At 36.0% G+C, this 12,167-nt stretch overlaps 1 protein-coding gene across 1 annotated transcript; it reads right to left on the bottom strand.

Annotated features, from left to right (window-relative positions):
* Positions 1 to 3,504: 3,504 nt before the first annotated feature.
* Positions 3,505 to 9,894, bottom strand: LOC132035199 (cytokinin riboside 5'-monophosphate phosphoribohydrolase LOG7-like). The gene is made up of 7 exons (XM_059425485.1): positions 9,626 to 9,894; positions 8,387 to 8,484; positions 7,177 to 7,207; positions 6,764 to 6,863; positions 6,462 to 6,532; positions 4,904 to 5,047; positions 3,505 to 3,910 (listed from the first exon to the last, which is right to left on the bottom strand). Exons 1-7 carry the CDS (start codon positions 9,734 to 9,736, stop codon positions 3,809 to 3,811), a joined length of 657 nt encoding a protein of 218 aa, XP_059281468.1. The 5' UTR covers positions 9,737 to 9,894; the 3' UTR covers positions 3,505 to 3,808.
* Positions 9,895 to 12,167: the final 2,273 nt, after the last annotated feature.

The following is a 12,167-nucleotide window of genomic DNA, read 5'->3' as shown; positions in this document are numbered from 1 at the left end:
CGGTCGGGGGGGGGTTTGGATGTCGCGGTGTCCATTGATACACCGGACATCGTAGAGCACATGCCGGCGTGTCTTACGACAGTTTGGGCATACACAGAGTATACCCCCGACGTCCGTCATGAGCTCCGACACTACCAGCGGGACGATCGAGCTGCCGTTGATGATGATTTTCTGGCTTTCATGGATGTACGGCTCCACCGTTGGGAGAACAGGTTGGGCACTTTGGCGCGTCGTTGGCCATTTGACTCCCGTTCGACATTACATGCGCTGGTATCATCAGATCACACGCCGATTGATCGGCAACCCAGCTTTGCGTCCCCCTGGGGATGTAGGATACTCAGCACTCGCCGGGCAGTACGAGGCATTGGTAAGTTTATCGTATTTAGATTTATTTAATCGCATTGAATGTTACGTTTTAAAAAATAACTTTTTTTTTACGTTGAACACAAATGCAGCTGGTGGCCGTACGACATTTACGCATGTTGGGGTTAGAGCATATGCCTTACCACGGGCTTGCGGGGCTTGCGGCGGAGATGGTACGGATAGCGAGAGGATGGTATCGACGAGCGGCGAGATTAGCGAGGAGGAGCCTATTCGGAGGCGACTATCGAGCGGCGCCGGGAGAGGAGGGACCGGTGCTCCCGGAGAGAGGGCGGCCGTCGCGCAGCAGGACGCCGTCTTTGGCGGGGACGCCGTGCCCGTAGAGGCCGCGGTGGTGCTGCCAGAGGACCTGGTGGTGGAGGACACCATCTGGTAGATGAGGCGGATGAGGCCTATCCCATTCCAGAGGGCGTTCACGGTCTAGTCCATCCGCGGCCGTTCCGGGCGGTGGCGGCTGCACACCGGGGACTCACCTACGTTTACGCGGCGCTCTTGCTTGCCGAGATACCCGGGTCGTTATCACGGCCGAGCCGGAATGCATACATGGAGGAGCGTGATAACGTTGATTGGGCGGCGTTACGCGCTTCATTGGGGCGATGAGCGGCTTGTGAGGAATTTAGAGGGACCCGTGATTCTTGACTTCGATGAGTTTTTGATCCCGTTAGTATTTAAAAATGCTTATTTGTTCATTTAAATATATATATATATATATATATATATATATATATATATATATGTTACTCATTATTATTTTATATTTTAGGATTCGGCGCCGTGGTCCACCGAGCCACCCACTCGTGCGTTTTCTCATGGGTCTGTCGAGCCAGCGGTGTCTTCCCATATGACCACTGAGCCACAGGTAAGCTTTTTATTACAATTTCTTTTATTCAACATAAGGTCAATATTTAATATATATATATATATATATATATATATATATATATATATATATATATATATATATATATATATATATTTATTATTTAAAGTACTTATTTTAAATATGTATGTTACTTATTATTTCGTTATTTTGATATTTTAGGATTCGACGCCGCCGGGTCCGCAAGAGCGACCCACTTAGGAGCGTGCGTCACCGCCGAGGCAGTAGGTGTCTTCTCATGAGACTACCGAGGCGCGTGTAAGTTTTTTTTTACTTAAAACTACTTTTATTTAATATAAGGTAAATATTTATTTAATTTTTATAACCTTTACTTGGACTTCGAACAAAGCATCTCGTCCAGAGACTACCTCATATTCACCACCACACCCATCTGAGGAGCCTACAGACCCATCTCAGGAGCCTACTCAGGCGCCCGTTGACACACAGATTTGATTAAATAAATAACGTTAATGTATTCAATATAAATAAAAAATGGTACTAATTATTATATACTTTTTAGGTTCATCCTTCGGCGCTTGAGGTGGCGACTCCAAACGAGGAAGAGGTTGAGTCTCTAGACCTAGCTCAGCCTGAGGTTCTGAGTGTGCCAGCGGGAACAGATCCCAAGAAGAAGCACGTTCTAGTCAAGGGCGCACGGGGTGGGAAGAGGAGATGATCATGACTTGGAGCGTCCGGTTATTAAGAGGAAGAAGGACAATGGAGACGATGGCGAGGGCGGTGGGGATGGCATGAGCCTTAGGCCTAGGGATAGTCTCGGCATACTACATGTGGGACCCATCCTCGATAGTGTATATACATTAGTGTTGTACAATTTATCGTAAATATAATATATTTTTTGCATATTTATACATATTATCTTAGTTATTATTATTATTTATAGTTTCACACCCTAAATTGATAAAAAAAAAAAAAAACTGACACGTTCGAAATAAAGTTAAGCATTAATTTAAAAATAAGACGAAACCCTAAAAGATAAATAACGTAAAACTAATGACTACAAGTCTTCAAACAAAAAAGGACTTCGAGCACTTTTCAACCACTAAAACGACAATCCAAAGTATTGTGTATTCTTTATGTATTGAGCCTATCTTATTAATTGTACAAATATAAGTAGGGTTCTATATAAAATATTGAAGTTCCGAGTCTCAAAGCATGATTAATATACGGCTAAACTACGTAAAAAGGAGTGAAAATAGGCTGGTTTTGGAAAATGGCGGACCGCTATAGCGCAGTATTTTACTGCGCTATAGGTACACGACAAAAGTCCATTTAGCGCAGTATTTTACTGCGCTAAAGGTATATTGGTAACATTTTTTTTTGTTGGGGTATTTTGGTTAAAAAAAAATTTTTTTAAGCCATTTTTGTTCCGGACCCAGATAAACAGCGCCAAAATATTCCCTCCAAAATAAAAATCCTATTTTTTATTATTGTTTTGAAATTAATTATTTATTCTCACTGGAAAATATTTGACAGAGAGTTATCGTTTCCATTCAATATGTGAGGGCGTACCCTTTCTCAACCCTTATATGTTAGGGGGATAAAGCGGGATTCTCTCTAATTTTGGGGTAAAACAATTTGTCTTATTTTTCACTTGATATGCAATAATTTATCCTTATATAAACTTTTCTATTTATATGAATATTTAAATTTCCGTGTTAACTAAATGGTAGACGCACAATTAGGATTTTAGTTTAGTTTAGACTTTAGTGTAATTAATTTTTACATTCCTTTTTGACCGAACAAATTCAATTCAACAAGACAATTATTTTTACTTTGTACCATTTTAGTTTTTTGGTATCGTTTGTTAATAGGGGAAAGTAGTTTTGGCTTTCGGGTCTAGCAAAATAAGCTTTTCATTTGATTCAACTTACCTCAGTTTCAAATTCACAATATACCGAGAAGCGCGGTGAAATTCACTAATTTTAAATAGAAAAGTAAAAATAAATTGCAGCATCTAATAATTGTTGTTTTCCTAGAACTTTTAATCAAGTCAATTTGTTAGTGATTTGGTTACATGTGGGAGTACAATTTTTTGCTCGCAGAAACTTGTACAAAAGCATCTTAATGCGAGTTTTGTCTGAATACTAATTTTAATGGAGTGTTTTCAGGCAAATGGTTCTTTTTTAATATAATTATTGATTCAACGTACATTTCGGAAAATGCCCAACAACAATATTGCTTCTATTTGAGCTTGTAAGAGAGAGAGAGAGAATGATCTTGTATTTTTTTCTATATATATAAGCATGTTAATGGGGTACATTCAAACCAAGTCAATTGCCTCTCCAAAAAGGGACACACTAATAAACATACACTAAATCATAAAAATGCTTCAACAAACCGGACCTAAAACTTGAACTGATAATTTTCCTTCTTTTTTTCGCTTTCCAGATAAGTATGTTGCAACATTAACGCCCACAAAAACATTTTACTGCGACAAAACCTACAGTTCATCATTGTATACTATATATAATACTTATATACCGAAATACCTAAATTCCACAGAAAAGCATATTGTTTTTTTTTTTTTTACGTAGGAACTACAGATTCAGTAGTCGTGTAATTATATCTTTGAACTTCTTCCTCCCATATCAAGTTTGATGTGATTTCATCTGTCTCTGGTACATGTTCCTGTTAGGAGAAGATTTAAGCAAAAAAAAAAATACTCATGTTAGAATAAATTCTCCACAAAAAAATCTTTCACAACTTGCATTTCCACGGGATTTAATTGGGCATGGCGCTTAAGAAGGAAAAAGGACATTTGAAATAAAGTTATCTAAATCGAGCTACAAATATTTGTATGGCTATAAATTACTTTATTAAGGGTAAAACGAAATTTGCAAAATTAAATTATTTCTATATAAAGTTAGTAATGTTACATTATTTTTGAAACATACTAAAAAAGAACAGTACGCCATATATATTAGGACAGGAAGCATTTGAAAATGATAAGAATTTTTAAACATATCGGGAAAAGTGTAAATATCATATAAATTGAGATAGAAAGTAATTGTAATGATACCTAATGACAATGTCAGCTGATATTAAAGCGACCAAAGTTGAACAAATCAACCAAAAAAAACTTTTTTTTCAGTCATTGTTTGATCAAAAGTACACAAGTACTACTATTTAAGACAAAATTTTCAATAAAGCATGAAAAGGTTTATCCAAGTGGGACACATACCATTATTTACCAACTAAACTAGGAAAAAAAGGCAACAAAGTCTAAAGAGTAAAACCTTTTGCAAGTTTGAACTACATAAATTCCATGCCTAAAATAGTTTCAAATTCCTTGAAAGTTACGAATGTTTATTTTACTAAAAACAATGAGACAAAAATTAGTCTAATACTTAGTACTATAGTAAACATAGTACTAAAAACAATGAGACAAAAAGTAACACATACCATCTTACCAACAACAAAAGAAAGAAAAGGCAAAAGGCAACTCTAAGACTAAGAGTAAACCTTTTGCAAGTTTGAACTACATAAATTCCAAACCTAAACTAGTTTAAAATTCCTAAAGTGTTACAAACGTTTATTATACTAAAAACAATGAGACAAAAATTAGTCTAATACTTACAAGTACTATAATAAAACATAGTGCTTAATTAATGAATTAATTACCTCAAGCTCTCTGACTAATTGTTGGGCTGTCGGAGCAGACACGATAATGCGACGTGCTGTTGGAGAAATAAAGCCTTCATCTACGGCCTTATCAAGGAAACTCAACAACGAATTATAGTAACCCTCTACATTCAACAGCCCCACCTGCAAATATTATCATTACATTAGATTAAATCATAGGTTAGTAGTTATACTAGTTAATTACAATAACAAAGAAAATTTAAAAACACCCGTCTTTTGACTTAGATTTTCCACCTTTTCGAATAGTTTTATAGTCATGGACGGAGCTATAGTTCTAGTTACAAGTTCAGCAAAACTCAATAGGAATGGTTTTCGATGACCGCGAAATCCATTTAGAGCAAACTCTTTGGAACAACCACCTTCAAAAATGGGGACGATGGGCTCGCCCCTTTAGCGGTCTCCACTTAAATACTGAATTTAGTTTACCCATAATCAACCTTTGCCAATTGAGCTTAACCCCTAACAAAAACTCTATATTGAGTTGAGAAGTTTTAATGTTATATAAGCATAGACGAAGCTACAATTCTAGTTAAGTGTTCGACATAACCGGCTAAAACTTTATGTTTATGTAAAGAAATCATTTAATATGTATAAATAATATATGCAGAACCAGGTAAACTACATTCTCTAAATTAGTAGTTAGATCATATCCTAATAGTAAAGCAAAAAAAATACCCTTCTTTTGACTAAGACCCACTTATTCGAATGGACATATTTTTAAGCTCATTTTCTTGCCATTCAAACGGGGATCATAAAGCAGGATTAATGATTATTTGAGATTAGAACTCACAAACCATGTATTATCTTTCCATGTGAACCAAATATTGAGGACCACGTGCTTTGATGCTTACCTAATCTCATTCTTAATTTTGATACGGATTGTTGACTTGAAAAGGAACAAAATCTCAGAAAGAACAATTCTACTTATATAGGTACTTAAGAATGTGAAAACAAGGCTATAATGTTGAGATACAAGATGACACAAAATGTCAAGATGTGGATTAGAGAATTCTCAAGTATATTTAAAAATAAAGGCATAGGAGTTGAAATGTTGAAAGTTTGAAATGGCCAAAAAGAAAGATAGATGAAAATGACTAGACACTTTTTTGTTGAGAAGAGATTCTATTTTTCCCTTTGGAGAATGATTGCATGAAGGAATGATTTTGGTCAAAAGGTACAAATTTCATACTATGACCACAACTTTAGAAAGAAAGTTTTTCACCAAACTATTAATTACTTTTGAAATCCATTTGAAGACTTTGCCTTAAACATTCCATCATTAAGTACTAATTGTCATACACTTAATCATGTTTTTCATGCCATGGCGTAAGCATGAAGCCGTAACTCTTAGCCTAGACCAAAAATTTATTTGAATTGCTGAATATATTGAAATATGAACCAAGAACTGACACACAGTGACGGGGTACAGTGGTTGAAACCCTAATCCAGAACCCTTAGATAAAGGCCTGCTTCCATTTTTTCAGGATTATGCACAGTATATTTTTTCAGGATTATGAACTAAGGGCAGATTTCTCACAGGTTTACGGTGGATTCCAAGCTGAGCCCATGTGATGACTTCAAGAAGTTCTTCAAGGGTCCCATAACCACCTTTAAAATCGAGAAAAAATAGAAATTAGGATATACGGAACCAGATTTTTGGAGCATGCTAAAGCTTGGCATTCAGGTTATGTTGCTTGGACTCTCCAAAAAGGTTTCCGCAGTCGTATTTGATCCTCCAAAATACACTATTTTTGGAGGATCCGAGACGCATCTGGGGGCATTTTTGAAGAGTTCGAACAACACAACGTTCAAATATAAGTCTTAGTGTTAATGAAGTACCGGGAAGGGCAATGAAGGCATCAGCTTGCCTGGCCATTTCGGCCTTCCTTTGATGCATGCCAGAAACTGCTCTCACTTCTCCGATAGTATCACCCGTTATCTGTTAGCAATTTGCAATATTACTTAGACCTAAGCGACTCAAGATAGCTTAGCTATGTTGTTCTGACTCTACAAAAATGTTGATAGGTGCGTGTTAGTCCGACACAAATACGATGGCATTTTTGGAAAGTCGGAACAACAAAGCTCCTGAGTACAATTTGTATGACAAGGTAAAGGAATAATTGAGGAAGAAGCATAGCTCAATAATTGTTAAATAAGTTGACATTATGTCTCATAAGTCATGCATTAATCCAGCAAAACATTCAAAAGAATAAAGACGCTATGATTTCAAAGTTTAATATGAGTAGTTCTACCTCTCTAGGCATCAGAGTCCTTGGAATCACTCTGCAAGTTGGAAAAAAACCCCATAAAATAGATTAATGACAGTATTATAATAACACAAGAAAGCTTTGCACATATTTATTGTAGGGCAATGTTGCTCAAAATCTTCAAAAATGCCAGTGTATGTGTGTCCGATCCTCCAAAAGTAATAAATTTCTGGAGAATGCACACGTCACACGAATATGACGATATTTTTAGAAGGTACTAAAACATACTCGTGGGGTTAAGAAATGAGGTAGAGACTGTCTTTTGTGCTAAGCAAAGCAAAATGTGTAAACCGTCCCCCTTATCAAGATTTGAAAATGCTTCAATCAGTGCCTAAAAGGCCTCTAACTTTAACACTCCCCTTTTTCCTTTGCTTTCCAGTGTGACAGACATTCCCACTGACCAAAATGGATTACGGCCATACCACAAAAGACACTTTTGGAGGATTTCTTGTTACTGTCAAAAACAGATTAACAGAGTACTTTTCACATGTTAAGCAGGCTGTTCACTATCAGTGGAACAAAAGGATTAGTTATTTTTTACTGTGTGCTAAAAGGCCCAAAAAAGGAGTAGCACAATACACACTTTAATTATCAAGAAACCAGCAGCATTTGATCCAATGATGTTTGCCTTTGAAGTAGTATACGAGAACACATTTCATTGAGAACGGAGAACCTTGCATGGTTTCAAGTCTTAAACTTTAAATAAGTATTATATCCTCCGTTCCACTTCGTCCAACGCTATTCCTTTATTAGTTCATTTCAAAAAGATCTGGCACATGCTTATATTTCACTAATAAGTAGCTTTTATAAATGATATGGCTTGTTTAAAAATACAAGCTTCAAAATTTTTACAGCCATACAAATATCACTAACTTCTCGAAGGCCATAGATTAAGAAGTCTTTATCTCTTAAAGACTGTATCAATTCAAACTACGTTACCTAAACTGAATTGAGGATAAGTGTGAAAATGTTAGTATTTTTTAATTTTAGACCAACCCCATTTGTAAGATCCAATAAAAGATTAAAATTATGAGGTTAAAATGATGCTTGTCTTGACAGACTTCAACATCAACACCTTTTACCTCTGTATGTGTGTATCAGTGTATGTTAGAGAAAGAGAGTGTGATAGAGAGAGAAAGAGTGTATATATGTAGTATATTGTATGTGTATATATATATAGAAAAGAGGGAATTACCCTAGAACATGGCGCCCACCATCATGAACTGCCTGAGACACAAGACCCATCAGACCCACGCTTCCTCCTCCATAAACCAAATCAATCCCTTTCTCCACCTTCAAACACATATCGATAAAATCAAGAACCATTACACGTGTCAGCAACCCATTTCACCATTTCACAACCCCATCACCATTTCCAAAAAAAAATAATACTACTACTCCTAACACAACATTTACACACACAACAAAGAAAACAAGCATGAAACTCAACATAATGTGCAAAGGGTATAACAATAGAACTAGTATTTGCTTCTATCCAATATGCATAGTTTATATCAAAATCAAAAACTTACATATGCATATTTCATGAGACCAAAAGTAAAGGAGCTTGGGTAAATTTAGACCTTGAACAGGGGTCATGATATCAAGATGGCACGTTTGGTTCCTAATGTAATGGCAAAAATACCAAAAAAAAAAAAAAAAAAAAAAAAAATTTTTTTGGCCATATGGAGTGACCCCATAAACAAAGATCATGCAAGAAGACTGCTCAACTGACAGGCATTTTACAGCTAGCAAAAATACTTCCACCAAAACACACACACACACTATTTGTTTTACTTAGCTTTCTCTGTGTCATGCCAAACATAAGATTAACCCTACATTGACAGTTCTGTTTTTCAAACAAGGAAATGTGAAAATCAAATCCATTGAGAATTTCAAAAAGCCAAGTTGGAAATTTTGTAAGAATCATGAAAACAGTGAATAGAAACTCAAAATTACTCGAAGTGGGGTTCTTGATTTCATACATTTTTTAGCATACATTTGATAACACTATTTTTTTCAAAAAGAACAGTTTTTTTTTGTTTTTTATGTAAAGCACAAAACTTAATGATTCTTGAAAACTAGACAATGAACAAAAAGTGAAGAAGAAGAAGAAGAAGAACATAATGAACTGAAACTCATATTCTGTCAATATGAACATAAACACATAGTACTAATGAATAGAAGAAGAAAAAAAACCCATGTTCAATTTTTTTATTTTATGAAAAGAGTGAATAGAAACTCAAAACTCGAAATGGGGTTCTAGATTTCAAGCATTTTTCATCTTACATTAAAAAAATATCCGATTTTTTTCCATAAAAAGCACAAAACTTTCTGATTCTTGAAACCGAAAAATGAACAAAAAGAGAAGAAGTTGAATAATAACAATAAGAAAACAAAACAAAAAAATGAAAGAAAAATTTAAGTTTTTCACCAGTGTTTTTCCTAATTCAGTAGCAGCTTCTTGATAACTAGGTTTTTTTCCAGAACTACTACCACAAAAAACACAAATTCTCTTAAACTTTGATGTTCTCTCTTCTTCCATTTTTCTCTTGGACTTATTTTAGATCTCTCTCTCACTATCTCTGTATATATATTTGTTTATAATATGTTGTGTGAATGATGATTGATTGGACCAAATGGAATGAAAAGAAGTAGAAGAAGAAGAAGGATTTTGGGGAATGAATGAGAACAGAATAGCAAAGTCTCTTTTAAGTCTTTATGATGAATAGAGAAATAGGGAGTATTTATAGGCCCACGTTCAAAATTATTTGAGTTTAAATAGTATATACGTTGTTCTCATTAATAACTCTATATATTATCAGGGAGCTAGAATATCTAATTACGTGTTGCATTCTTTTTAATTTTTTTGTATATTTGATTTTTTATATTTGAATATCATTTGTTAAATTATTGGCTCTGTCACTGAACTAGAAAATATCTATAGGTATATTTTATTAAGATGCGGGATTTATAACTTTTAAAGTAATAGTATAAATTATTTGCTATAACATGTCAAATTGGGTATAAATATTTTTCGCACTGATAGTATATATAACTTAAATTCATGTAATACTATTTTACTATTTTTTATTTAAGAGATCCAGTTCCCTCTTCTTCTTTTCTTATTATTTACTACTCCATGTTATTTTGTACTACTAGTAGTCCACTATATACATTCTGTCCTGTCAATTATTTTAAAGAGTGTTCTATATATATATACTGTTTGTACCTGTGTAGTCTGTCTTAGTCCTTTGGCCCATCAAGAATTTCGTAAAATATTCAATTTGCAATGTTAACTCTTTTGTATCGTATTTACCTAACTAAAATTAAAGGCCCCCCTCAAAACTTTTCTAAATTTGACACGGGTTATAAATTGAATCTAAATTATTCATGGTCTTAATTATTTCATGGGACTTGGCTATTTGATAATCTCTACCTTTGGGACGTTGATGTTTCAAAGAGCATGATTGTACTCTCTTTTAGGTGTGTGGGTTAAGAAATTTGAAAATCAACTTTCATATATATAATACTTTTTAACTGTTAATCGTCACATAGTCATAAAAGAGTTGGTGGTCAAATCAGGAGGTCCAAGGAAAAGTAAGCCAAGAAGACTGCCTATACAGCGTTAGCAGAAGGGGAGAGCGACCAGGCCATATGAGATTTCGGTGAACTTTTGGAAGACCGCAGGAGATGCAAATATGGAATGGCTGACTATATTGTTTATGCCATATTTAGGATGGCTGGAATGCCCGAGGAGTGGAGGTGGAGTACGATGGTGCCGCTGTACAAGAACAAGTGTGATATTCAGTTTTGCAATAATTACAGAGGTATCAAGCTTTTAAGCCAGACTATGAAAGTTTGGGAGAAAGTGGTCGAATTGCGGATGAGAAAGAGTGTGTCTAACTCTAAGAATCAATTCGGATTCATATCGGGGCGTTCAACTTCAGAAGCCATGCATCTTGTAAGGAGATTGCTAGAGCAATATAGGGACAAGAAGAGGGACTTGCACAAGGTGTTTATCGATCTCGAAACGGCATATGATAAAGTTTTAAGGGAGGTTTTGTGGAGATGTTTGAAGTCTAGAGGTGTACCTGTGGCCTATATCAGGGCTATCTAGGACATGTACAATGGAGCCAAAACCCGGGTTAGGACAATAGGAAGTAACTCGGAGCACTTCCCAGTCGAGGTAGAGTTGCATAAGGGATCAGCCCTTAGCCCGTTCTTATTTGCCTTAGTGATGGACAAATCGACACAACATATTCAAGAGGAGGTGTCATGTTTTATGTTATTCACAGATGACATAGTAATGGTTGACGAGACGCATAGTGGAGTTAATGCTAAGCTGGAAGTGTGGAGAAAGGCCTTGGAATCAAAAGGTTCCAAGTTAAGTAGGACAAAGACAGAGTATCTGGAATGTCAGTTTAGCAATGTGATATTTGAGGCGGAGGTGGAAGTTAAGATTGAGGCACTAGTCATTCCTAAGAGAGACAACTTCAAGTATCTTGGGTCTATAATCCAAGAAGATGGGGAGATTAATGATGACGTAGCACACCGCATTGGGGCGGGGTGGGCAAAATAGAGGCTCGCCTTTGGGGTACTGTGCCATAAGAAAGTGTCGCTAAGGCTTAAAGGTAAGTTTTGCAGAGTTGTGGTTCGACAAGCACTTTTGTATGGGCAGATTGTTGGCCAAGCCCATGTTCAGAAGATGAATGTGGCGGAGATGAGGACGCTTAGATGGATGTGTGGGGAATACAATGAGGGACATGATTAGGAATGAAGTTATACGGGGTAAGGTGGGAGTGGCCCTCGGGCGGACAAGATGAGGGAAACGAGGCTGATATAGTTCGGTCATGTGAAGAAGAGGTGCGATGATGCACCAGTGAGGAGGTGTGAGAGGTTGGATACAGCAGGAGTTAGGAAAGGTAATGATAGGTCGAAAAAGAATTAAGGGGAGGTGATTAGATAAGACATGG

The sequence above is a fragment of the Lycium ferocissimum genome, chromosome 10 (assembly GCF_029784015.1).
Source record: "Lycium ferocissimum isolate CSIRO_LF1 chromosome 10, AGI_CSIRO_Lferr_CH_V1, whole genome shotgun sequence".
Taxonomy (NCBI): Eukaryota; Viridiplantae; Streptophyta; class Magnoliopsida; order Solanales; family Solanaceae; genus Lycium; species Lycium ferocissimum.
The sequence above is the reverse complement of the archived record's forward strand: the minus strand, read 5'-3'. Positions and strand labels throughout refer to the sequence as shown.

Excerpts from the sequence above, each read along its gene's own strand:
- LOC132035199 (XM_059425485.1), bottom strand. The coding sequence starts at position 9,736 with ATGGAAGAAGAGAGAACATCAAAGTTTAAGAGAATTTGTGTTTTTTGT. Across the intron at positions 7,208-8,386 it reads GGTGGGCGCCATGTTCTAGG|AGTGATTCCAAGGACTCTGA; the intron begins GTAATTCCCTCT and ends TCCAACTTGCAG. Across the intron at positions 5,048-6,461 it reads TTGGAATCCACCGTAAACCT|GTGGGGCTGTTGAATGTAGA; the intron begins GTGAGAAATCTG and ends TAATATTTGCAG.